At 45.6% G+C, this 25,397-nt stretch overlaps 4 protein-coding genes across 4 annotated transcripts; 1 reads left to right on the forward strand and 3 right to left on the reverse strand.

Annotated features, from left to right (window-relative positions):
- Positions 1–4,650: 4,650 nt before the first annotated feature.
- On the reverse strand, positions 4,651–5,815 carry Z519_08795 (uncharacterized protein; the record flags this gene model as incomplete). Its single annotated transcript, XM_016766523.1, has 6 exons — positions 4,651–4,876; positions 4,938–5,028; positions 5,084–5,229; positions 5,280–5,366; positions 5,438–5,589; positions 5,648–5,815. 6 exons carry the CDS (start codon positions 5,813–5,815, stop codon positions 4,651–4,653), a joined length of 870 nt encoding a protein of 289 aa, XP_016616821.1.
- Positions 5,816–18,807: 12,992 nt separating this feature from the next.
- On the reverse strand, positions 18,808–20,553 carry Z519_08796 (uncharacterized protein; the record flags this gene model as incomplete). Its single annotated transcript, XM_016766524.1, has 1 exon — positions 18,808–20,553. One exon carries the CDS (start codon positions 20,551–20,553, stop codon positions 18,808–18,810), a length of 1,746 nt encoding a protein of 581 aa, XP_016616822.1.
- An 825-nt stretch (positions 20,554–21,378) lies between these two features.
- On the forward strand, positions 21,379–21,855 carry Z519_08797 (uncharacterized protein; the record flags this gene model as incomplete). Its single annotated transcript, XM_016766525.1, has 1 exon — positions 21,379–21,855. The coding sequence occupies one exon, from the start codon at positions 21,379–21,381 to the stop codon at positions 21,853–21,855; it is 477 nt and encodes a 158-aa protein (XP_016616823.1).
- A 781-nt stretch (positions 21,856–22,636) lies between these two features.
- Positions 22,637–23,693, reverse strand: Z519_08798 (uncharacterized protein; the record flags this gene model as incomplete). Its single annotated transcript, XM_016766526.1, has 2 exons — positions 22,637–23,483; positions 23,536–23,693. 2 exons carry the CDS (start codon positions 23,691–23,693, stop codon positions 22,637–22,639), a joined length of 1,005 nt encoding a protein of 334 aa, XP_016616824.1.
- Positions 23,694–25,397: the final 1,704 nt, after the last annotated feature.

Here is a 25,397-nt window from a genome sequence, read left to right on the forward strand (position 1 = left end):
AGACTTCGAAATAGAGCGACGAGGCCGCTATCCTTAATAGTAATAATCGAAATTCCCCCTATAACCGACTAAATACGGAGAGAGTATAATAATTTAAATATTCTAGGAGAATCTTTTAAGAAATAAACTACGTAGGGTTCGTTACTATCTCTTTCGCTCTACTATTACGAAGCGATAGAGAAGATAACGCTCTAAATTTAAAAACTTACGAGAAGTTCATACGGAAGAGAACGACGATGAATATAGTCTTACGCTCGAATCGAACTACGATGCGTCTAAATCTACGACTCTATTAGCTCCGAAATCTCGCTAATAAAAAGAAGAAGAGAGAGAATAAAATATCGTAAATCGTTAGGCCGTAAAGAAAACACTACGAACGTAAGAAAGTAAGTGCGTACTCTAATTAGCTAAATTTATCTAAATACTATATAGAGAAAAATAAAGTACACTAATTAACTAAAATTTCACGGCTATCGAGGTAGCCGTTCCCGCCTAAAACGTTAAAAGATAAAGCGAATATTATAGTCCGAAGTATACTCTCACCGGAAAGTAATAACGCTAGAGAACGAGAGCTTTAAGAATCCTCGCTTACTAAGTAAGAATATCGTAAGGCCTTTATAGATAACTAAAAGATTAGTTATAGATAAGATAAATTAAATAGCCGTATAGACTAAAGATAGCGAGAAAGATATATATTAGTAATACTACTAGTAACGATACTATCACTAGAAGATCGAGTTTAGTACGGAATTAGTTCGGAGAGATAATCTAAAACGTAAAATATCGAGGTTTTACTATAGAGACGCCGAGATATATATACTTTTACTAGAGATAGATATAAGTATCTAGTCCTCATCTTTTTATTAATCTTTCTTTTAATTACGATTCTACGACTTAATTCTTCGTTAATTATATTATTTCGAATTATTCTAGACTCTCTCGACGCGTTCTTTACTCTTAAAATCACCTTTCTAAGTAAGATTCTAAAAGCGTAAGCCTAGAAATCTTTATATAACTTCATCATTAAGTTTAGTATTTCGACGACGATAGTTTAGACCAAATTATCTTTTTCTTTTCTTTCTTTCTCCTTAGGTTTCTAGCTTAATAATCTACTACGCCATTAAGATATTCGGAAATTCTAGATCACTTTTACCGAGACTTCTAATGATTTATTTAAATTCTACTTCTATAGCCGCTATTAGTAGAGATACTAGATATTAAGCATCTAATGCTGGAACCGTCGAAAACTAGCCTATCCTCACTATTAAATATCTAGACTATATTAGAGAAGTTACGCTCGAAGAAGCTATAGCTACTATAAATTAGAATAACGCGAATTGAGTTAAAGACTTCTATAGCTCTCTTAAATTAAAATATCGGTAAATAGACGAGATTCGCGACTTTATAGCCTAACGAGTCTACGACCTCACTAAAGATCTTCTAAATATCCGTGTAAAATTTTAAAAATACTCTAATCTATACGCTAAAAAGAAAGAGTTTAATAATAGACGAAATCGTCGCGTAGAGATATATAATAAGCTACTCTCTAAATACGACCGAATAAATAATATAAGTCTCTTTAATTATAAGTATAGAGAGAGAGACGTTCTTATCTCGCGCGGAGAATTCATAAAGCTTTCTATTTAAACGTTAGTAGAATTCTTTAATAAATTAATTATTCTATACGGAGAGAATATAACTACACTCTTAGATTAGTATTAATTCGCTTAGAAATACTCACTCTAGTATAACGTAACCCCTCTTCGACTACTATAAGTCGCCTCGCATAAAATAATAGTTTATCTAGCCCGAATTCGATAAAATCGACACTATAATACTTCGTCGTATCTAGTTGCGAGGAACATTTAGATCGTCCTCGACGATAAAATATCTAACGATAATAAGCGAATCGCTAAGCGTAATCGTCCTAAGTAGTTAGAAGTACTTAGTCGATACGAATTTATAGAAGCGGCTAAACTATACTAGGTAGACGTTCTTTCTATAAACTATAATAATCTAATTATATTCGAAGAAAAACCTAGGCTAGTAACACTACTTACTACGTAAGATTTAATTACTAGGAACGTTTTAGACTCGGGAGTTCACCGACTCGTCACTCGTTCTAGTACTAGTAATCTCTCTACACCTCGAACTACGAATTTCGCCGACCTTATCGATTCTTCTAATATTTTCGTAAGACGTCTAAATACGCGGACTATCCGAGGCGATCGAACTTCTATTTCTACGGCCCTTACTACGTCTACTTCTATTACTTTAATTTCTATACGACCATAGTAAAGCGCCCTTTCGATACGACCTAGTTCAACGAGTATAGAACGAGAAAGTTTAATATAGCTTACGAAACCGAGAGAAGAACGCTTTATTCTTAGAAGTCGCGAATAAATAAATTAAATAAGAAATAATTCGATTAATATCTTAGACGTTATAAAGAGACCGCGACCATAGACGATAACCCCTAGTTTAGGCTTCGTAGCTCTAAGTCCCGGCTATAATCTAAGTGTAAAGAAGCCGAGAATTTTAGAACTCTTCTACGAAATCGAGATCGAATAGTAACTTATAAACTAGAGAATACGTATTACTAGTTCTTCCGAAGCCGTTCCATCACTATACTTTCTCGAAAGAGATACGCCCAATAACTTACCGAATTTAATTCTGAATTCTAGGAGCCCTATCGTATTCGCGTAATTAATAATTTAGAAGTATATAAGATAGACGAACTACGAAAGAGATGTATCCTTAGTTAGCCGTAAAGATATATAACGATACTATGAATTCGGAGCTAAAAAGATAATTAACGTATTAAACTTACTTACTAGATATATATCTAGACGATATACATCCGCCTATCTATATATAGCCGAGAAAGAAATCGCCTTATATCTAGAAGAATTAGAAAGAATCGCTGCGTCTTATAAAGATTCTATAAAGAACCTTGAATAATTAATAAAGTAGTGAGAAGAAAGATTCGAAACGATAAATTACTAAGTTCTACCTAGCTATCCCGACTATAAGGCTATCGATGTCTCGAGTAGTGCTCTTCGGAGCGCCCTACTAGGTCCTAGATATAACGGATAGATTAATTAGTCTTTTATCGATGCGGAAATTATAGTAAGCCGGAAAGAATTATATATAAGATATACTATCATCTTAGGCGCCGCGTTCCTTTTCTAAATTAACTAATGTAGAAACGTAAACGCACCGGTGAAATTCAAAGCCTAGGGAAACGTCGACGATAATATAAGACGACTCATTATCTTCAACGACGACTTAATAGATAAAGGGCACCATTAGCTAATCTTTATAGCCGATGAGATAACGTAGTCGTACTCGGTCATTAATTCGATATAAGGTAGATCAGATACGACTAAGATGGCACTCGATTTCTTCGTTCGATGATTAAAGAATAGCGTTTTTAGTATTCCACCCCGGGAAATACGCCTTAAATCTAATCTTCAGTAGAACACTAGTAGTTATGAGCTCTAGGTGATTAAGAATTCTCTAGCGATCATTAATGCGGAAACTTACGAGACGGCTCGCTTATAAATGGCCTTATCTAATACTTAAGTCGATATCGAGAATCGTTTCACTATCGCCCTGAAGATCTATAAGATAATTATACGTAAACCGAAGCGCAGTGAAGATCTAGGGGCGTTAAAGGGCTCGAGTTCGAAGGAATTAGATGGGAGATAATTAAATAACTTCGCAGAGCGTTTAAAGAATATAAAGAAGAATTGATGTTTCCGAGAAGGACAGGCGAAGATTACAGTTAAGTCTTAAGCGAGGTCGTTAAGGAAGCGAGCGACAATGAGAGGAATGTAATGGGAGAAGTTGGAAGTGGTGAATAGAGTTATGATTGACTGGGGCGCCGACCCTAGACTATGGTTCTTCTTATATAGTTCTGGGGGACTATCTTTCATATACAATACATAAGCAACCAAGTTACCAACAGAGAGAACTTCCCCTAGTTGAGTGTGCGCGTTGAGAAGAGACCATATCCACCGCCGTACGAGTTGATGCCCATGGCTAGTAGCCTCGCCCCAGTTCAATAGTTATACTCCCTTCGTAGCTAACTTACGTTATCTACTGGACTATATAGTTCTCGGTAATAGAGGACCCTACTTATATCTTATGTCTTCCCTAACCAGCTCATACTATTCTAGGATTGTCACTGAGAACCCTAACCTAGTTAGGATCAGTAGGGATCCTTAATAGATAATTAATGCTAATGAGACCTTTACTAGCATCGAGACTATACAGTAGGCCAAAGAGGCATGGGCGACATTGAGCGCGACAACGACAACGACGCAGAGGACTAAATAGTCTATAAACAACGGGAATGGCACGTCTAATGACCTAATCGAGGCGTTTACACACGTGTTCCACATCAACGATAGTGTTAGTTGAGTAATTAAGACTTGTTCTGTTACGGTCGCGATTCGATTAGGTGGTGTAAAACGGGGTTGGTGCAAAACCTGGTGGTCAGACTTATTAAAGGGTTATTACTGAGGATAGCCTACTCGGCCGGCTAGGACTTAGCGGCAGCTCTAACATCTATTTAGGTGATACGCCAATAGCTCTAACAGAATGCTACTAAATCCGGTATTTAGTAAACTTCGACGCTTTTTGAGTTTATATCTTTGAGCCCTTTGGCTTGGATCTCCACCCACTGCGCATACTTCCACCATCAATCTCTATCACATTGCCCGTGATATGATTAGCCCCGCGGCTAGAAAGGAACAACACTAGGCCGGCAAAGTCTTCGGGCGTACCAATTCTTCCGGTGGGTTGAGTGCTCAGGAAGAATTCAAGACTCTTTTGAATGCCAAAGTTCGACATTCTAGAGGGGAACAACCCACTACGTACCGAGCGAAGTTAGTTCTTTCTCAGTGCGCATGGCAATCTTGCAGTCGACTTACGGGCAGATGCAGTTAACCAAGACATTCTTAGGGGCGAATTGGGACGCCTGTTGCCGAGAGAGGTGAATGCAGGCTGCTTTAGAGGGGCCGTCTGTGAGAAATAAGTCTCTATCTAGGGGTAGAGGTGTTGATGGAAGAAGATATACAGCTGTAGGCTCCATGCCCTATAATTGATAGACCGCCTTCCCCAGTAGCGGTAGGATCACCCGTGGAGAGTCCAGCAATGGACGCAAGGTTGATGACTCTTGAAGGCTGGCTCTCTGAGGCGCTCTTTTGAAGAAGTGGTATGAGCCTAACTTAGCTTCAGTATTAATTTTAGAGCTTTCAAGACAGCCAGCGTACGCAATAGTCAAGTAGTAAATTGCCTTCACGTTCAAGGCCATAATTTTATCCCAGCCATGCTCGGGGAAATCGTCAGCCGGTGCTCCCCTATTTCAGAATGTGAGTATTCATCATTTGCCACTGGATTTGCCGATAATAGCGTCGAGGATGATTCGTACCAAGTGGCGCCGGAGTTATTGACCAGGACCGTCAGAGCGTCTGTCCGTTTCTTGACTTCAGCTGCCAGTCGGTCGCACCCAGCCTTATCTTTCAGGTCTGCAACTATGAAATCACATGTACCAGGACCAAGGCTGTTTAGCCTTGCAGCACACTGTAGATTAGGATGTTAGCTGAGAGGCCTTCTCCAAGGTGGAGCAGGCATTTCTCACCCGTTTTAGCTCAGACTCCTTGCGACTAGCTATGAATACTTTGGCACCGTTCTGTACGAATGCCTGTGCCGCTATCTCACCTAGCCCCGATGCTCCTCCGGTAATCAATGCGACAAGGTGATTAAACTTAAAAAGGTTCTGTGCTCGGAGGTCTGATTGCGATGTCATGGTAGCTAACTGTGTTATATCGTCCTCTGTGGATCACCAGGATAGCACCGTTGGAGCTCAAGTCACCAGTGTTCAAGATAAATCACGAAGCTATCCTCTGTTCTCTCACTGTTGGTGGTCATGATTAGATGATGAAGCGGACGACGTGTTTAATGTATAAAGAAAGTTCACGCGCCGAGGCCATCTAGGGTGAGGAGACTCGGCTATTACTAAACTGAAGGACCTAAAGTAAACCTCGGCTCCGACTTATATCTTAGATACTTTGTACAGCCCCGGCTGCCGAGGATAGTTACCTCACCTAGTCCTCATTGATATGCCTTTCATTATGGCATACTATGCTGATTTTAGGTCCTTAGAGTGTCTCGTTGTTTGCTCTCCCATGTTTTTCTTCACTGGCTTAACTAGTTAATATCTGCTGAGTGAATGTTCCCCGGTGCATAATCGAATCGGTACCAACTTGTTGGGAATGACTCAGGACAGCAACTTCGACAGCAACTTCGTACAACAGCAACTTCGCTTAAATGCTTGGCCAAAACTAACCCCACCTATTTTGTATGGCGCTCGTTTTTGCAAGTCACACAATCGAATATTGAGTCAATATCGCCACCTAACCTCGCTGCCGCCTAACCTCGTCGCCGCCTGTTCTGTATAGCCAACCTTGGTGTTGAGATCCTCATGTTCTGACCAATGGCGAGTGCCCAATCTTCAGCCTGGCGCGCCAGGCCAGGCTGTCCTGACCACCTCCGCAGGCCACTTGAGAAGGCTGTTAACGCCTTACCGCCTGCGTTCCTTGCCGATCCTGTTATAGACGAGCCTTTTGACACCATTGATGATTGCTATAGACGCCTCGTTGAATACTCGCTATCCCAGGGCTTTGATATAGTTAGGTCTTCTGGTGGAACGCCTAAGCATCCTGGCAGTTCCTTCCTATGTATATACCACGGCCAGGGCACTCGCAACATACGAGGTCTCCAGGAGATAGTTAAGCGGAACGAAGATGGCGTAATAGTGTTAGATCGCAAGCGTGATTCCACGTATATCCGTGGCACTAGGTGCCGATGGTTCTACCGTGTCTCCTGGAAGTTCATTAGTAAACGAGGCAGTGGAAATAAAGGCTATATCCTTACTGTTAAGTCTCTTAAGTATATAGGCCACACACTTAGCGAGAACCCTTTAATATTCGCTAGATATAGATCGCGCCTTAAGGAGGTTTAGGCCGTAAAGGTCTATAGAAGGACTCATCGTCTTAACACTATCGCGTTCTCTATAAGTCGTAGAATTCTTAATTTAATCGATCTTAGTGTCTTCTTAACGTCTAAGAAGTACTATAACTTAGTTAGATATTAGCCAGCCTTAAAGGATGATTAGAAGATAATTAACGAACTAGTTATGGCCCTCTAGGCGAAAGGTTTTATATATAAAACGCGACTTAAGGAGGTAGTTAACGAGATAACTAGTATAGTAGTTAGTAGGCAGTGTGTGTAGATTTAGTTCTCATACCTTAACCTTCTTAAGGCGATCTCTCGATTTATTATAGAATCTATTTATATTATCGATGTAATCTTTAATATAAATAGACTGAGAATATCTATAATCGTTGTAGTTAGTGTGCTAAATAATAGTAAGACCTTTCCTATAGCGTTCTCATTCTATCCGTCTAAGAACTACGCCTCCTATATCTTCTTTTAGGAGTGTCTTAAGTCACACTTACTAGAGAGCGTTATTTCGCCTACGGTTATTATCTTAGATTAGGTAAAGGTAATCGTTTCATCGGTTACTAAGTTATTTCCGTCCGCTAGATATTAGATCTATAACTAGTGTAATGGGAGAAGTTAGAAGTGGTGGATAGCGTTATGATTAGCTGGGGCGCCGACCCTAGACCATGGTTCTTCTTATATAGTTCTGGGGGACTATCTTTCATACAATACACAAGCAACTAAGTTACCAATAGAGAGGACATCCCCTAGTTGAGTGTGCGCGTTGAGAAGAGACTATACCCACCGCCGTACGAGTTGATGCCCATGGCTAGTAGCCTCGCCCCAGTTCACTAGTACGCTATAAAGGCGATGAAGGCGAAGTTTCGTAGGATGGGTTATAAGATAGACTAAATTAAAGGCTATCGCGATAGCGCTAGAGACACTATTAAGGGTCTCTCTAATCTCGCCTAGGTCTATATTAATGTAGATACTTAAGAGAAACTTTAGACTAGACGGAACGACCTATAATCGCGGCTCCTAGAATCTAAATATCTCGATGAATGGCGTAATAAGGAAGATCGCGTTGTTAAGTTCTATACGGCGGAACTGCTAAATCTTAGCCATCGATCTAGTTAGCGATCTAAGTCCTATCACAACGTAGTTACTTAGATAACTAACGGCTAACTGGACCTTGAGATAGCGATAAAACGGCTCTACTAAACGGTTAGGGGGGTAGTTAAAGAGATCGCTAAGTCGGATAGTTCCTCGCTTGTAAGTTATTTACGCTGTACCTAGGGCGCGATCTTTCAACACTTACGATTCTTAGTTAGCGATTATACCCTTAGAAAGATTACGAACGAGTGGACTAGTCTCTATAAACTAATGGCCTTAGATACTAATCTAGGCGACTATAACTATCTATTACTAAAATAGTTTCTTCTACTCTATAGATACTACCTCGCGCGTACCTAGTAGACTAGCGAGTCTATCCTAAGAATATTCCTTTATCCGCGGTGGTGGCTAAACGGCCCGTAAATCACCTCCACGAATTAGTTTCTAACCTACTAGATTATCGATACTTACTCACGGTAAGAGATCACGGAATCGATGATAAATTGGTGAATAATTAAGCAGATTTAAGAGGGCCTTAAGAGCACTAAAAGGGAGCGATTTAATAGGTAACGAGAGCGTCTATAGAAACGGATGGAACGAGACTTAATTCGCCTAGATGAACGACGCCGCGATCTATAGAATCTATCTATCGGCGCGCCCGATCCTATATCTAATCGAACTTAGGTAAAGAGACGTGAACACGGCAGGATAATAGAGAGGGCCTTAATCGCTAGCGAGATCAGCGAGCGTTAGGAGCGTAGGTAACACTAGGTAGAGAGGTAGGAACAGCGCTATTAAGAGGCACTCGATCGGCCGCACAAGAGGCCTTAAGAGGCGTTCATGCACATCTTTCGATTTACGCCTAGTAGTGTTCAGAACGTCGTTCAGGCACCACAGAGACATCGACCACCTCCGATTACTATAGAAAACGCTAGGGAGGAAGAGGTGGCAGATGTGCCAGAGACTCCTCCGCCATTAACCTTGACTAGGCCAACACGCCTAGTGCCTTAGACGCTAGAACGGTCACGGCCGCGTCGCAGTCCTTCGCCTGAGGACTCTCCTGAACTGGCCTTGCCACCATCGACAGCGCCGCCTGCGATCGGTGGTGGTAGAGGTAAACGAGTCCGTAAACGGACTACTAGGCTAGTCGAGGCCAGGTAACAAGGCTTCCTGCCTGATTTACAGGATAACTGAGAGATCAACACTAAGGTTGGCTATACAAACAGGCGACGAGGTCAGGCGGCGGCGAGGTTAAGGATTACATAAGGAGCTAGATTTATACATAGGAGAATTGATCCCCATATAAAATAGGTGGGGTTAGTTTTTGCCGAGTATCTACCGAAGTTGCTGTTGTACGAAGTTGCTGTCGAAGTTGCTGTCCTGAGTCATTCCCAACTTGTTTCCTTGCCAATGTCATTCGGGAGAATGAGGTCTAAGCTTCTGGTTACTCCCGATCGCTAATTGTTTCTTAATCCCGCTCTGTATAAACGAAAAGTCGTGTTGAGGGTCACGACTAGGTAATGAACTTCAGATCGATAGAACTGGGGACTGAAGGGGCGCGAACCTCACCATGAGATGGTATATCACCCTTACGAACACGGATTCTATAGCCGTATACCGTGACCTTAAGAGTAACGGGTGAGAGTCAACAATGGACTGAGTGAATAGCAACCTTGGGTGATGACGCAACGCGGCTTTACAGTAAGGTGAGTTAGGAACATACTCATCTTGGCGAGGTTCAATCTGCCTCCCCAAAGTTTGTTAATCTCGCAATCAATATAACCCCTGTCTTCCCTTTAATCTTACATCGAAACTGCTTAAACGGCTCTCTAGCGACTGTTTAAGAACCTTCAGAATAGGTTTCGAGACATACATATACACACACAATCTTTGCTCTCCTTTAACGAGGACGGCACTTCTGGGTTACGTTTGACCTAGCCTAATTCGGACGAGACTCTTCATTCTTATGATCTTTAGGGTCATATCTTGCCAGGAATCTAACGCCATGTCTAGCAGTCAATCTTAAAAGTCGTCCACCACTACTAGAAGCGACAAAGACAAAGACGAAAAACTCGGTAACTGTTATGATATAAGTTGGCCTTAACTTCAAGGCCTACATACGTCATGGGTCGTAATGGTCAAAGATAAGTTGCTGCCTGGGACCCAGTCTGCGCCCGGACGCCGAAGGCGTGTAGCAGACAGGAAGTGAAGAGGGAGGACTTACTAGCTGTCCCACCCTATGCCGTTGCCAAGTCGCCGTCTCCGTGGATTTTTCTCCTAGGTAGGTGATACTTTTGAAGTCGCCGAGTTTTGCAAACAGATTGTCGCTGAGTTACTTAACGTCTACAGCCTCAGTAGCGACAAGGCTGCGGGCGGTAAGTTTATGAAAGGCTCATTGGTACAGTAGGAATCTCATTGCGTCCGAATTTCTCTATACTAGATATTGTTGGCTGTGGGGCTTTATCCCCTGGCAAAAGACGAGTTAATCTACTCGAAAGATGTCGTGGTCTTCGCACTTTCTCATTCAAACCTGTGGACTGTGAAGAGTGGTTCTACGTGGACGTCCTTTCATGTGCTCCGCTTTCTCACCCGAAGGAGGCTCGGAAGTATGGAATGGTCGACGACGACTATTCTAATGCGTTCGACTTCGAAGCCATGGCGAACCAAATCCGATTTGTTAATGAGGACAGCGGCTTAATGCGGTACTGTAACAAGGCGGCGTGGCTATGCTGGGCTGGTGGTGGACTAGCAAGGCAGAGGTCTGTCAGGACACATGTCAAACCTAATTAGATCGCTGGGAGAAGGACAGTCGACAGTGCTATCAGAGGGCCAATTTTTGGACAGTTTGGTAGAGGATCATGAATTCGCTCTTTTGGCACAGTCTACCTAATTCCTAAGTGCTTTATCAGTCCTGTCCTGTTCCTCGATGCCTCCGCTGTGCTAGGTGTTGGTAGCCCTAGTCGCTGCCCTTCTGGGTGGTGTTTGTGGTGGTGTTGTCTTGTCAGCATCAACCAGAAAAGCGTTCTCGATTCCCGATCTGCTGGACAGGCCTCTGTGCGTTGTTGCACGTGCATGCCGAACCCTGAAGTGCTCTGTTACATTACCAAACCGGCGGTGTTGGGGGCTTTTAGCTTTGGCACCATGGAAATTTTCCTTATATGGTCGCCGAAGCCATTAAAAAGGTGCTTATTAATGACCTCGCTCGGAGGAACTGCGTCGCTGCCGGTGTTGCCCGTGTCTCTATTACAATCAAGGACCGTGAAACCGAGCGCCACGTATAGGCCTTCAAAGAGGTATTTCTAGTTAGCCAAGCGTTGTAATTGACCGCAAGGTCAGTATACACCTAAAAGAAATTTTCCTGTCGGATGATTCAACAGAGAGAGCACCCAACTGCGCGCCTTCTCGTCTTTCAGGGTTAACGAGAGGCGAAATGATGCGCTTCCTAGGCAATCACAGGGCGGGAGGGAAGGGGATTGTATGCGGCTGAGGACGGATTCTCACCTCTTCGCGGTGTCAGGTATTAACTGCCACAGCTTTCTAGGCCAGGAAGAATCCTTTATAGGAAGCGGATATATTATATTTAAGCAAAGAAAACTTAAGCCTTATATGTGGAAGCACTTCTAGCACCACTTCCGTTTACTCAGCTAACGCCTGTGGGCATCTGTAACCACCGTTTATTTTCCCCCAAATCTAGCTTACGAAACGAATGGCCAGGGGTAATCGATTGCTAGAGGATGGTGTACCCGCAGCATAGCCAAGATGTGGACGCAAAGTGTGAAGGACGTCTTTTAAAGAGATATGAAGCTGGATAAGGGGACATTTACAGGCGCAAGACTCTGCCGCACTGTGAGCGTGTAAAATACTGGCTTTATAATTCGAGGTGTTCAGGCCGCAGTACTGTCCCTCGCACATCGATCTTGAACGTTTCAGTGAACAGTGCCCCGACATCTGCGGCAAGAACGATGTCACTAGCCTGGATTAAATGAAGGCCCCCCCTATACTCGACTGCGCGATGCAGCATATTTGATCGTGGCGTCTCGGGATGGCTGAGATGACGCGGAATGAATATTGCTTATGATACTCCCATTCCGGCCAATGGTGGACACTCGCTCCAGATTGAGTCGATGACAGCGAGAAGTCGTTCCTTGATAGATGCAGAGGGGATAAATGGGAGGGACAGGTTCGGCAACGAAGGTAAAGGAAGGTCGGTACCGCACGCATTGGACGTCAAGACGGGGACGGGGACCAAAAGATCTCGGCGATGTTGCAGTCATGGAAATTAGAAGCAATCGATAAGCGGGAAGAACATGCACAGCACGAGAAAGACTGGCAGCCAAGAATAGAGCTCAATGAGTGCACATCTCATTAAAGCCTTCGACGGAAGGTAGGATTTCAGTGGTAGGAGATTCGCGGCTCAGAACCGGATCTCGATTATAAATTCCAAAGACGATATGGTGGCAGTACCAAAGGAACTGATATGGGTATCCACAAATCTTGGAAAATTTTCAAAACAAGTTTATCAGGCCTTTGATAGCGTCTTTAGACCCGATAACCCTGGTGTTTTTTGACGCCAATTTGCGGAGATGCTCCGCATACTGCGAGAGGCGTTTTGACTTGAGCGACCAGTCAGTGGTCATAGGAGGACTAAGAGAGTCCAATTTCTGGGCTCGTGACGGCAACGGTTCATGACCATTTTGGTGATGCATTCAACGTCTATGATCACACACATACTAAGTGTTCAAAAGACGAGAGTCGAAGACAGCCTTAATGAAAGCGTGACGTCGATCCTAGTTCTGGGATACTAGTCTGAGCTATACCCATGGTGGCATGAACAAAGGCAAAGGAACGAACTACACGGAAAGCTCCATTACAGACAGCAGGGGCGAAATGACGAACTATAGATGCTGCGCGACTTCGAGAAGCCCTTATAATAGATTCTAAGAAGACTCGACGCGGCTATTTAGAGAGGTTAATGACCTCTACCGTCTAGAAAGCAGGAACTCTCCGGTCTTAAAGAGCGAATGGAACATTACTCGCGGGCGCTCGCTGAGTATAATGAGGCGGTAGAGGATTATAATGCTCTAGGAACCCTCGTGGAACTGAATAGGGCGTGAGAGGCACCTACCAGGAGGCCGTTGCATCCAAGGTCAATTTCTTGTGGAGCCAGCATTGCAGACGGGTAGACGACAACGCAAATGATGTCCACATGCATCGGCGGCAACAGCGATAATGTTCACAACGCTGTTTCGCCTTGGGAGGTATGTCTTGGGTTGACGGTACCGGCCGTAAGTTGTCAGAAACAGCCAGCGGAAAGCTGTTTGCCGCGCTCGGCAATGTCCTGAACCCAGAAGCAGTCAAGAGGTTCCTAGTCGACGGGTTTGAATCGGGTCTGACCCAAGACCGGGTAAGGAAGTCGACCGTGGGCCGCGAAACAGCGGACAGGCTTCGTAGTCACAGGAGCGAAAGATCGGCATAGACAGTAGATTGACGCATGTCAATTACTTTGCTTACGGCTGGCCTTGCGAGAATTAAGTTCCCAAAGGATCCGAAGGACGATTCCAGCAAATTCAACACGGTGCCGATGCCTTCCCAGGCCTCCCCTGTCTAGATGAGGATTCGGCTTTCGCTCGATGATAGGTTGGCGTCGTGATGGATGCTTGATGAGGGGGTCTAGCTCAGTGCTCCCTCGTGAAATTCTGTGCGTCGAAGATGGGGTAATAGTTATGTTCACCTTCATTGACATTAGAGGCTCCCCTGACCAGGCTGGATTCGTCTGGCCTGGTGCACGTGGAGGGATTTGAGCCAATGTTCTTCTGACGGAGATGTGAATGGAGGCGATGACTAGTCCGTTGATACCATCCAGGGTCTAAAGCGACCACGTGGTATTAAGACCATTTTACACAAGACGATATAGCGTCCAGGATGCATCGCGGGGTCGTGGGGTCAAGACGAGGAAACGGCATATTTGAGCACCTTAGTTTCATCGGTAGGCTTGGATCTCTACTAGTGAACGGTATTACTCCCCAGTCTTCTTGGCGGTTCTAAATTTCAAGAGACTTTGAGATTCTAGGGCCCTTCCATGTTCTGCTCCGCTAGGTCGATCATCGGACACAGATGAAGACGCTAAGAGTGGCCAGCAATCGTAAGTGGCGGCTAGAAATTCGTCGACGTTAATCTCCTTGCTTCTCTTTCCAAGGCTTATATCCTCCCTTTGCCGTCTTCATTCTCCCTAATTGCCATGCTCCATACATTGCGGTCGATGCTGGCAAGGTGATTTCGGGGTCAAATATGTTGATAGTAGAACGCCACTGTGGCAAACCAACCAATCCACCAATGCTTCAGCCGAGGCATCTCCATAACAGCTTCGGTGCCACCATTGATCGATAACGAGATCTGGACAGATCTGGCCAGGTCCAGATCTATTCAGCGGACCGCTTATTACCACAGTGTAAATAGTATATAGGCAGAGTCTCTCTGAATAGCCAGAGGGGACAATTAAGTAGATAGATCCACTTTCATTTTTACAACATAAGGTCTCTGGCAAATAAAATCTAGGCTGTTGGATCTGAAAATTTACTCTAGCAAAATACTGAACGCGGGACCAACAAGCAGAACAAAAACCGAGCGCGCTCTGGTGAAAATATAGTTTGCCATTGCGGCATAGGTTGCAACAAGACAGGCTCGTGGGGATACTTAGTAGGAAGGATACGTGCCGGCGTAAAATCTGTTGTCGAATTTCTTTAACACGTAGTAGAAAATAAAGCCTAACGCGAATAAATTTCTATATCAAGGCTTCGACAGTTGCGGAGTCAAAGTAGTGGTATTCGAAGTACACAGTACCTTGGGCACATTCTTTTTTTTAACTACGAAGGGTCTTCCCTTATTTTGGGATGTTAATGTTAAACGTTTTCATCCGACGACTGGAAAACTACCTAGCTCGCTGGGTACTAGGGACCTAGACACTACGTGACGTAAGAGTAATTTAAAAAAAAAAACATTTATACGATATAGTATTAGCAAAGTAGAAAGAATTTTCACCAATGACACGTAACGGACTAATTTCCTACTAAAGCTATCGTTAATTTAGGAAAAGCCTTATCCACTTTTCCCCTTCGCCCCCAAAGTATTGCGATGTGCGAAGCGCAGATACTGGGTAATACCCCAGGATTCATTGACAAAGATTTTCGCTCAATATCCAGGTGATGCACAATATATTACGGCCTAGGGATAGAGGCTCCGTGGTTGGCCGCAAGCTGGTAGTTGAGAGCAACAGGGTTAGATGGTGTCCAATTTCTTATTTTCGCTGTTATGTCGCACCCCTCGTCCCTTTTTGCTGTCGCGGCTTTGAATTCGGCCTATTCCAACCCCGTTCTTCCTGGTTTCTTCCCTGATCCAACCTTCATTTTTGTTCCTGAATGGGATGACACTTTCTTCTGTGCGTCGAGTAGCTTCAGCGCCTTCCCTGGTATTTCCATCCATGCTTCCAAGGATTCGATCGATTAGAAACTCGTGAGCTATGTTCTCAATCGACCTAACCACCTGCCGAGTCTGGCCATTACCAACAAATCAACGAGTGGCATTTAGGCTTCTACGATCCGTTACTGCGAAGGGACGATTTTTTGTTGTGACGACATTTATATTCGACGATGCAGCGCAGTCTAACTTTTCGCGATAGGACAATATGATTTCCCACTAGACGGACCCTTTCGACTCCTCATCGTGGCGAAATCCCGTTCATTTCAACTTCACGGGCTATAACACGTCCACCTCCTGGATCAAAAAGATCACATAGTCTTTGTCACTGGATCACAACCCTGGCAGGTCACTCCCGGCATAACTCAGAACCATCGATCTTGAAACTGGAGAGGTCGGACCTAATGTTCGCTACATCTAGAACGCTACTGGCAGTCTCGCACCAGAAGGTCCTCATGTATACTTTAAGGATGGCTGGTATTATTTCATGATCGCCGAAACGACACTAGGCTCAACCATATGGAGACTATCGCCCGTTCCAAGATGATCGGTGGACTTTATAGTCCTAATCCAGTCAATCCAATTATCATAAACGCAAAGACGACACAATGCTTTCAGGCAGTCGGGCATACTGATTTGTTCTGAGACTCTACTAGTAACTGGTGGGGAACCTGGCTCTCAACACATTCTGGTTCGAATTATACCACCTAGTCAATAGGCCGAGAAACTATCTTATTTCCTGTGACATTGAATAACGGAGAGTGGCCCATATTGCAGCCCGTTCGTGGATCGATGAGGGGGTGGCAGATGGCGGTCAAAAATCTTAGCATTGCTGGGGAAGGGTAAGCTCAGTGAAATATGAGATTTTGCCGCATACTAAATCAGACGTAAGCCCGGTCGCAGATGTTGCAGGCCACGTCACCTTGGCGCCCGGTTCCAGCTTCCCGATCCATCTTCTGCGCTGGCACATCCCCATCAACCGTCCCTACACCATATTCCTGCCAGGACATCCTAATACTCTTCGCCTGAGCCCGTCGAAGCTCAAGGTTACAGGTATGATGGCAACTACGCGGGACCGGGCGGCCAGACATTTGTCGACCTTCGTCAGACGGACACACGTCTACCTTCAGTTTAAACATCGGGTTTGTTCCACAGTCGAAGGAGATGAGGCTGGCATCAGCCAGGTTAGATTCTAACTCTCCACTCATTTCGCTCGCGAAACCAGCCCCAAGTCCCTGACCACCTCTAGAACCACCATGTCGATCTCGGTATCGTCCTTTTTGCCAAATACAAGCTTGTCATTATCACCACAACCTTTGGCACCATACTTCCGATTCTCTGCAACATTCTGTCTTCCCGTCCCGCCGCCGTCACTTGTTCCTGTTCATTCCTGGTTTCCAAACCACACCTCTCTCTCCAACCCAACAATGATCACGCAGGGCTTATATCTCGAGATTAAAGGTGTTGACAGAGTCGCGAGAGCACCATTGGGGTAAACCACCTGAGACGCCAGACGCTCCACCAACTGCGCAAACTGCCTCAACCTCGTTGTTCCTGCAGTTCTATGACAGGATGGTGACGGAGTAGGAGGTTTCAGGAATGCTCTTGTGGTTACAGGCCAATGTATATATAAACAGGCAGAGTCTCTCTGAATAGCCAGGGGGACAGGACACAATCAACCAGACAGGTCCACAACTCAACCTCTTGTTCAACAAAAGGCTTGCTCGACCATTTCGCCTTCTCGACTGGTCCGACGGACCCTATGTTACAGGTTATAACAATCGGGTATGCCCCCGACGCAGACGTCCGTTTGGGATTGCCAGCTAGGCAAAAAATCCTGCATTGATGAAATGATTCTATGATTTGACGGCTGACTGATACTGTTGTTCCTAGGAACGCTACTTGGGGCATATTTTACGATCAATGGACGGAATCTTGCAACTTCTTCGCCCAGTACACCAGTATTTATATCGGAGTTGAAATATACTCCGCAAAGACGGATTGTGAATTAAGCACCACATTGAGGGATCTGACGTTGAATCAATACCATCCCGGAAATAAATGCTACCTGGGTAGGAGAGGGTCTAAGCAGCATTGACTTTTGGTGAGGTGGAAATGGGGCAGTCCTTTATTTGTCCTCATCTGAATGACCCATGGGTGCAAAAGATCCAATTTACAGCTAAACACCAGGTTCAATCTGTTGCCTTTCCAAACGCCAATATCCATTCAACAGCCAACAGTTACCATTTCCTAGTCCTCCTTGTTTCCGCTGTTCACAGTGGCCGCAACGTCCACGGCATTGCTTATCAATTTCCTCACGCCACTTTCACACTCGCCTCAACAGTTATCGTTTATCTCTCTGACAATGCTCTACTGATGGCGTCTCATTCGGTACTGGAGTCCCTTCGCAATCCCGTCTGATGGTGTTCCTTGGATCCGGAATCTCCTTTGCTGCAGTGTTCTCCCGGCCGTCGTACTTTGCACAGAAGTGCAGCGAAATACAATGGAAGATATAGTTGAGTCGGGCTCAAATACTCAAGCTGAGTGCACGTCGTCTCTAAGGCCACATACTCAAAACGATTCCAGCACGTCTACGCCAACAACATCACCAGACTGCATGTCCTGCACTCAGTCCGCCCAAAGAATTTGGGGATCGACTTAATACACTGGCTGCATCACCCTGCTCTACGATATTCCCTTCTCCCCTTGTGACGATCCGACCCCATTTTGCTGTGGAGCGATCCATTGTCATCATAGCATGAATTTGTTGCTTCTTCGGCAGGTCTTGAGGTTGTCTCCCGCTAGGGCAACAATACTCCATGTTTGTATTCGACTGAGTCGCTGGAGAGGTCTTCCTACTCCGAGAGTTTGACACACTTCATACGAATTGACAAAGCCTAGGCCCTCCACAACCCTGCCAACGACTCACACCAGTCGGGTCATTTTAGCGATAAATGGACGGTGCTTGGGTGCTACATCTCTCTTGCGACTATCAACTTCAAATAACTGTCGTATGATGCCAGTTGCGCCAGGAGGTGGGTTCTCAGGAGCGATTTCGCTTCTCTGCGAACCTTCGCGATACAACCGCGCGGCAAGCATCACATTCAACCGTTCGAGGATGCATAAACACCATATCGGAATGCAAAGCGGCCATATTGCTATACACAGCTATGTATGTTAAAGCAACTAAATTTACACTATTTGTCGTTCTTAATCAATTAGTGAATCATACCCTCCAACACAGACAGCTTTAAAGCCACCATTCAGGTTGACAGCTTCAAAAGCGTTCTGCTTCAAGATACGGTATGCCAGATAACCACGGTATCCTACCTGGCAATATGCCAAGATTTTCTTGCTTCTGTCCATCAGATGCAATGACCTCCGCAGGGTATCGAGTGGAATGTTAATAGCACCAATCAAATGACCCTTGCAGAACTCCTCAGGGGTGCGAACATCGACGACCTGGTACTTTTCGGGCAAACATCTCTTTTGAGTGCCATCACCGCTTTCGAAACAGATTTCCTTGACGAGGTCTTCAGCATAGACCGGTTGCATGAGACCTCTCAAAATGTTGCCGCCCACAAAGCCCGCCATATTGACCGGATCCTTTGCTGCTCCATATGGGGGAGCATAACCAAGCTCAACGTGTTCCAGGTCTTCGACGCTCATACCAGCACGAATTGCCATTGCGAGCACGTCTATTCTTTTGTCAATGCCCTGCTTGCCGACGATTTGTGCTCCGAGCAAACGACCCGAATCCACCTCAAAAACGACCTTCAAAACCATCGGCTCGGCCCCAGGGTAATATCCCACATGGTGCGAGGGATGAATGGTCAGATATTTTGTTTTGTCTCCGCGTCCCATGACTCTTAATGCCTCAACCGACAATCCCACCACACCGACGGTTAAGTCGAAGACTTTGCAAACCGCCGTGCCGACATTCCCGCGATAGTTGGCACTGAGTCCGCAAATGTTATCAGCGGCGAGACGCCCCTGACGATTCGCAGGGCCGGCCAGGGCGATTCTGACCGGATGTCCCGACACCAAATGTGGAGTTTCGACCATGTCTCCTACCGCGTAGATGTCGGGGTCGGATGTTTGCATTGTGTCATTCACGATGACACCTGATTTACCAATCTGGATGCCGGCATTCTCAACAATAGCGGTTCGCGCACGCACTCCCACGCTCACAATGATAAGGTCTGTCTCGACCGGATCAGTACCATTGAGCAGAATCTGGCTAGGCTTGTCAGACCCCGTTGGTGTGATCTCGGTAATGCGGGCGTTCAAAAGGAGGCGGATCCCATTGCGCTCCATTTCTTTTTGCAGAGGCATGGCCATATCATGGTCGACAGGGGGAAAGATATGGGGCAAGTATTCCATGACGGTGACGTTCAGGCCCAGCAATCGAAGGTTTTCCGCGGCTTCGAGGCCGATAAATCCCCCTCCTATGACTGTCGCGTTCCGACAGCCGTGCGCTGCAATATATGATTGAATCTTCTCCAAGTCGGGAATAGTTTGCAGCGTGAAAACATGTTCTGAATCAATGCCCTTGACAGTTGGTATGAAAGCGTCGGCGCCGAGGGACAGAACAAGCTTGTCGTAGCTGATGTTCTCGATGTCGCAGTGCAACTTGCCACTCTTGTTCCCGACACATTTGACATGGATGACCTTGTTTGGCCTGTCAATCCCTACAAGTTCGACCTCAGTCCTCACATCAATATTGAACCAGCTTGCAATCTTCTCGCTTGTTTGAACGTGTAATTTAGCCTCGTCTTTGATGACATTTCCCAAAGCATATGGGATTCCGCAGTTGGCGTAGCTGACATACTTTCCCTTCTCCAGGACAATGATATTTGCTTTCTCGTCTAGACGACGAAGCCGAGTGGCGCAGGACATGCCACCGGCAACGCCTCCGACAATAACGATGTTTTTAGGTTGTTCAACCGAAATCATGGTAATCTTCGTGGACCTTAAGTCGCAATATAATGCAATATTGCGGACTCAACGTAGGTATGGAGGTGGTCATTTTTAAAGTGTTGAGATCTTCATGAGCGCACATTCGACGCCACATTTCGTGAGTACTTGAGTGTTACGATTATAGCGCGAGGTAAATTCTATCACCTGATCCCACTCGGGGACTTCGTGGTAATATTCGAATACAACACTTAAACGGAATCATACCTAGATCACGCCATAACACCGTCACAGTTGCCATAAAATGATATTTGGGGAGTGTAACCTCCCTACCCTGGGGTGCATTAGGGGACAGATCCTAAAACGTCATAGTTCTTTCTTCCATCAGAAGATGAGGCAGATTACCAAGAACCTGCTACTTAGTACAAGTAGAAGTGCGAATAGCAATCCCCGAAAATCCCGAATTTACCTGTTCGGACCCGCTGTCGGGCTACACTTCTGTGTTCCAACACCTTATTGGCTATACAGTACACTGGTAAAAAGCCTTAGCATTTTGGTTCTACTTGGAACTCCCATTATTTAAGGTGGTCAGGTGCGGACGTGTCGCGCTCGCGTACTGGGTAGGGCTTCCTTAGGCAGAACCGCGTATTGCTTTGCTCGAGACGCTGGCCAAGCGCGGCCAACCCGAATACGCCGGTCTCATGTTGCACCGATGCCGAGGAGAGTTTGAGGATATGAGGAACTTCAGCCATGGAACAACCACCACCATCGACCGCACAGCGTCAATAAGCTCGAGTGACCTCCCAAACCAAAAACTTCACTAATATTTCAATCACTTCCGCAAGCAACCTAGCTATCACCACCATGCCATACAGCCAAACCACTTTTCTCAACATCCCGGTCAGCGACCTCCCCCGTTCTATTGCCTTTTACACCTCACTCGGCTTTGTTCAAAACCATACCTTTTCCGGCCCCTCTGCTGCTATGGTCTCCCTGCCCATTCCGTCCCACTTCGCAAGTCCGCATGATTCACCCATCAAAATCATGTTGCTCAGTCACGATTTCTTCAGGAGTTTTCTCCCGCCGAACAGGTCAATGGCGGATGCAAAGACAACAGCGCAGATGCTATTCTGTATGAGCCGTGAGAGCAAGGAAGCAGTGGACGACATGGTGAAAAGGGCAGCCGAAAGTGGGGTGAATGTGGATATCAGTGAGAAAAATGAAGAACAAAAGAAGGCTGAGCAGGAAGCCGGAATGTATGGGCGCAACTTTGAGGATCCAGATGGACATATCGTGGAGGTCGTGTATATGCCTGTCCAGTGCTATGAGGGGAAGGAATGATCCCTTGACCGGTCTCGGTATGCATAGTCTTTCCGAGTATTGGCAGGAGGTTGATCTCTTTGCGATAAATGATGAAGATTGAGTCGCACTGCAGGTAGTTGTCGACAGGCTCAGAATCACAGTGCATTGCGAGTGCCCGAGAGGTAGGGAACATAAAAGCGTGAACACTGATGATTTCTCAAGTGTACAAGATCGTCGAGTTCAGCTTCCCGACTTTGCGCGTCAGACTTTGTAGTACCCAGTACACATTCAAATCCTACATCCTGTGAATTTCTCACAATTTTGATCAGTGGAGTTGATTTCAGATGTTTGTGGCAAGTTTGCCGGGGTTTTCTCTTGCTGTCGACGCGAGCAGTTCACTTCTTGGTACAGACCCAATGCCACCTCTGCCCCCTTCACCCCTCTCGACAATATCCCTACCTTACGCAAGCGTAAAGGAGTAATACATCACAGGGCTCCAATCATCTCTTCCTTAGATCTCGGCATCTTTGAGCAAACTGTCATATTGAAAGAACTCAAGAGAGTTTCGATCGGAAACAGGTTCAAAGCGGCGTTAAGATATCTTTTGACCTATCATACCGTCTCAACCTGAGAAGATACAGTATTGTCCGAGTCTAGATTGCCCACCCATCTGTGAAGCAGCCGTCGTGTCTAGAAGTTTAGGTACAATGACTGGCCTGTTCACAAGATTCAATGTCGTCAAGGAATCACGCAGCCATTGCCCGTCTCCTCCGCGAGTTTATTTGAAACAAATACCACACGTATTCAAGCACCTTTCACGCTATGGTAGGAAAAGTTGAGTTATGATGCCTGCCCCGAACATTGCTAGAACCGTGATCAAGCTTGAAAACGACAACGCAGAGAGACCGCTGAGACCGTGCCCTGACGTACAGCCTCCCGCTAATCTTGCGCCGAAACCCATAGAAAATCCGCCAATCAGCGCTTGCGCAACAGGAATTGCAGGCGCTCCGACTGTCGCCTCGGGCTGTAAGAGTTCGGTGTATACAAGGCTTCCAGCAAACATTCCCAGTGCAAAAGTGATCGCTTTGGGGAAAGTTCCAGGTTCTGGCACATCTTTGAAACCAACTCCATGCAGCAGGTATCGCCCGAGATGTTCATATGCCGCTGAGACACCGACTGGGTTGCCAGTAAAATAGATTGAGAATCCTTGGGCGGCGGCTAGAAGGACGCCTCCGAGCACTGTTGGAATGGTGGCAAAGGATCTTCCGGGTAGTGTCAGACTTGACAAGATGATGGCACTGAAACAAAAGGCGTCAAACGTCAGGAAAATAACTGCAGGTTCAACGTGCGTTTTCGATGCAATGGTCTGGGCGCCAGGCTGCTGGGGTTTGTGTTCAGGATCTTCCTTGCATTTTAGGAGTTTTCCGAATTTGAGGAAAAAGGAAGCTCCTAGAAGAAGGCCAAGTGTCGTTGGTCCGCTTGATCGAAATCCCTGAGCCAGCTGGACAATGGCCGTGCCCGGACAAGCACCCGTGAGACTCATCCCGATTCCAAGGAGCGCACCTCCAATGATATTCGCGTCGTAGGGGGAAAACCAGTTCAGAGTCGAGTTGGATCGAACACATCGTTTTGAAATGCCGCATTTCTCAAAGTAGAGCATAACAATCCTGAGAATGTCAGCGACTTGCGAGCTTGCGAACGAAATTCCCACACACTTACGCACTGGTTGCGCATGCTGTCAGGAAAACTTCAAGCATATGAAAATCAGTCAGTCGCATCTGGCTGATAATGACCGACGGGTGGTAGACCCTCGACATTGTCAGGGCGACACCGAAAACTGCGCCCGCTCCCGTGGACCTTAGAATATCTGAGAGCATTTTATTATAGTTGTGAGTTGTGTAACAAGTATGGATTTTGTTTCAAATTGTTGGAAACAGATTCAGGGTGATTCAGGCGAGATATAATTGTACTTGGTAGAATGTGAACAAACTACTCAGTTGTTATCCCTCGTTCTGAATCGGATAATCTGGTTAAATCACTGGTCGGCGACCACCGGGGATGGCCACTTTTTTCCATTCCTTTCACGCCACTCGCCGTTCATCACTCGTAAATTCGCTGCGGTATTTCCACGGCCCAAGACTTGCCATAGTTGCTTCATCTCCTCGGTTACTTGTCATGGAAGATTGGAAAAGATTGCCAAGGACCAAGGGTCATATTTGTCCGATCGGAAAGTCCAATCTTTTCTCACCCAGAGACTTTTTCGCGGCAGGAAAGATGAACAAATCAGAAACTACAATTACTCACTCTCTGACATTCTCCTAGATTGACCTGGGTAATAAAGCAATATCAACCCGGGTTGTTACAGACAACTGTCCTGTTTCAAGCCTCCGACGCCTTTTGGCCTTCCTTCTTCTCGTGTCTCTCTAGCACCTCAGGCTCTCTTGCATGGGCAAGCCTCACATTGCTCTGCCTCGCACTTTCAAATTTCGAAGATCGTTCGGTGTTGATTGATATTTTAGCAAAATAGAAAGCTCCGGCTCCTGCCGCTACCAACGCGAGCCATCCATACCTGATATCCTCCGGTCAGGCTCCTGCCGATCAAGATATCTATAGTTTAGCAAGTCTCCTGTTAAACCTACCCCACAGAGTATATCTGAAATAGTGGTCAGGACTTAATCCATTAAGCCATTAATCTGGGTGTACGTGCTGTATTCGTTATGCTTTTGACCCACCGATGTCGTGAACGTTCAAAGGAAGAACCTGAGGAATGCAGATCGGATTATGAGATATTGAAATTCACATGTTGATTTCAGGAGCAGGAGTTCAATCAGTCATGTTCTCTTTTACAAGTAGATATATTAGGCGGAGCAGGTCAGCGTTTGCATCTCATGCTTCTCTCATGACGGCCAAGTCCGGATAAGGCTGGGAGATTTAATCATCGACAATGGGCAGAATCCCGCTGTCTGACCCACAATACTGTCGGGGATCTCGGGAAGATACATAATATGGAATCCACATCGGGCTTTGTATGGATATCCGGGGGGAGGGTGGATGGCTTTGTGTCAGATCCACCAGTTTGGCCTTACCGAGAATATCGAAGTGAGTGGAATCTATTTGTTATATTGGTGAAATATCTTCTCTGGCAACGTGTTCCTGGAAGGTGTTTTTTTTCCCCAAGGCCGAACTGTTGCACATTTAACAATAACCTTCCAGGTGGACTTGCCTGTCTTCAACTGAAAAGTAGTAGCCTTCCGATGATCATCTACCAAGTCAGGTACCTGCACGACCTTTTTGCCACTGGCGATCTGAGAAGAAAAGTCGCCGAACTGACGCCTGTTACTGTTACACATCAGGTCGGCAGCATATTAACCTTGCCCTCAGCTAGCGCCTCGCTTGCTGGAGCAATCAACCCTGTGCGTAGTTCGTTTGCCGCATCCCAACCGGCTTTCTATTTGAAGATTGAGCGAGGTGAAAATAGTTTCGCGGGGTTTCGGCCAGGCTGAACCCTCAAAATGCTCCATGAAACTAAAGAGCTCCTAGTCAAGGGAGTTTCCTCAGATTTTGCAAGCACTTAAGGATTT

Source organism: Cladophialophora bantiana, assembly GCF_000835475.1.
Source record: "Cladophialophora bantiana CBS 173.52 unplaced genomic scaffold supercont1.14, whole genome shotgun sequence".
Taxonomy (NCBI): Eukaryota; Fungi; Ascomycota; class Eurotiomycetes; order Chaetothyriales; family Herpotrichiellaceae; genus Cladophialophora; species Cladophialophora bantiana.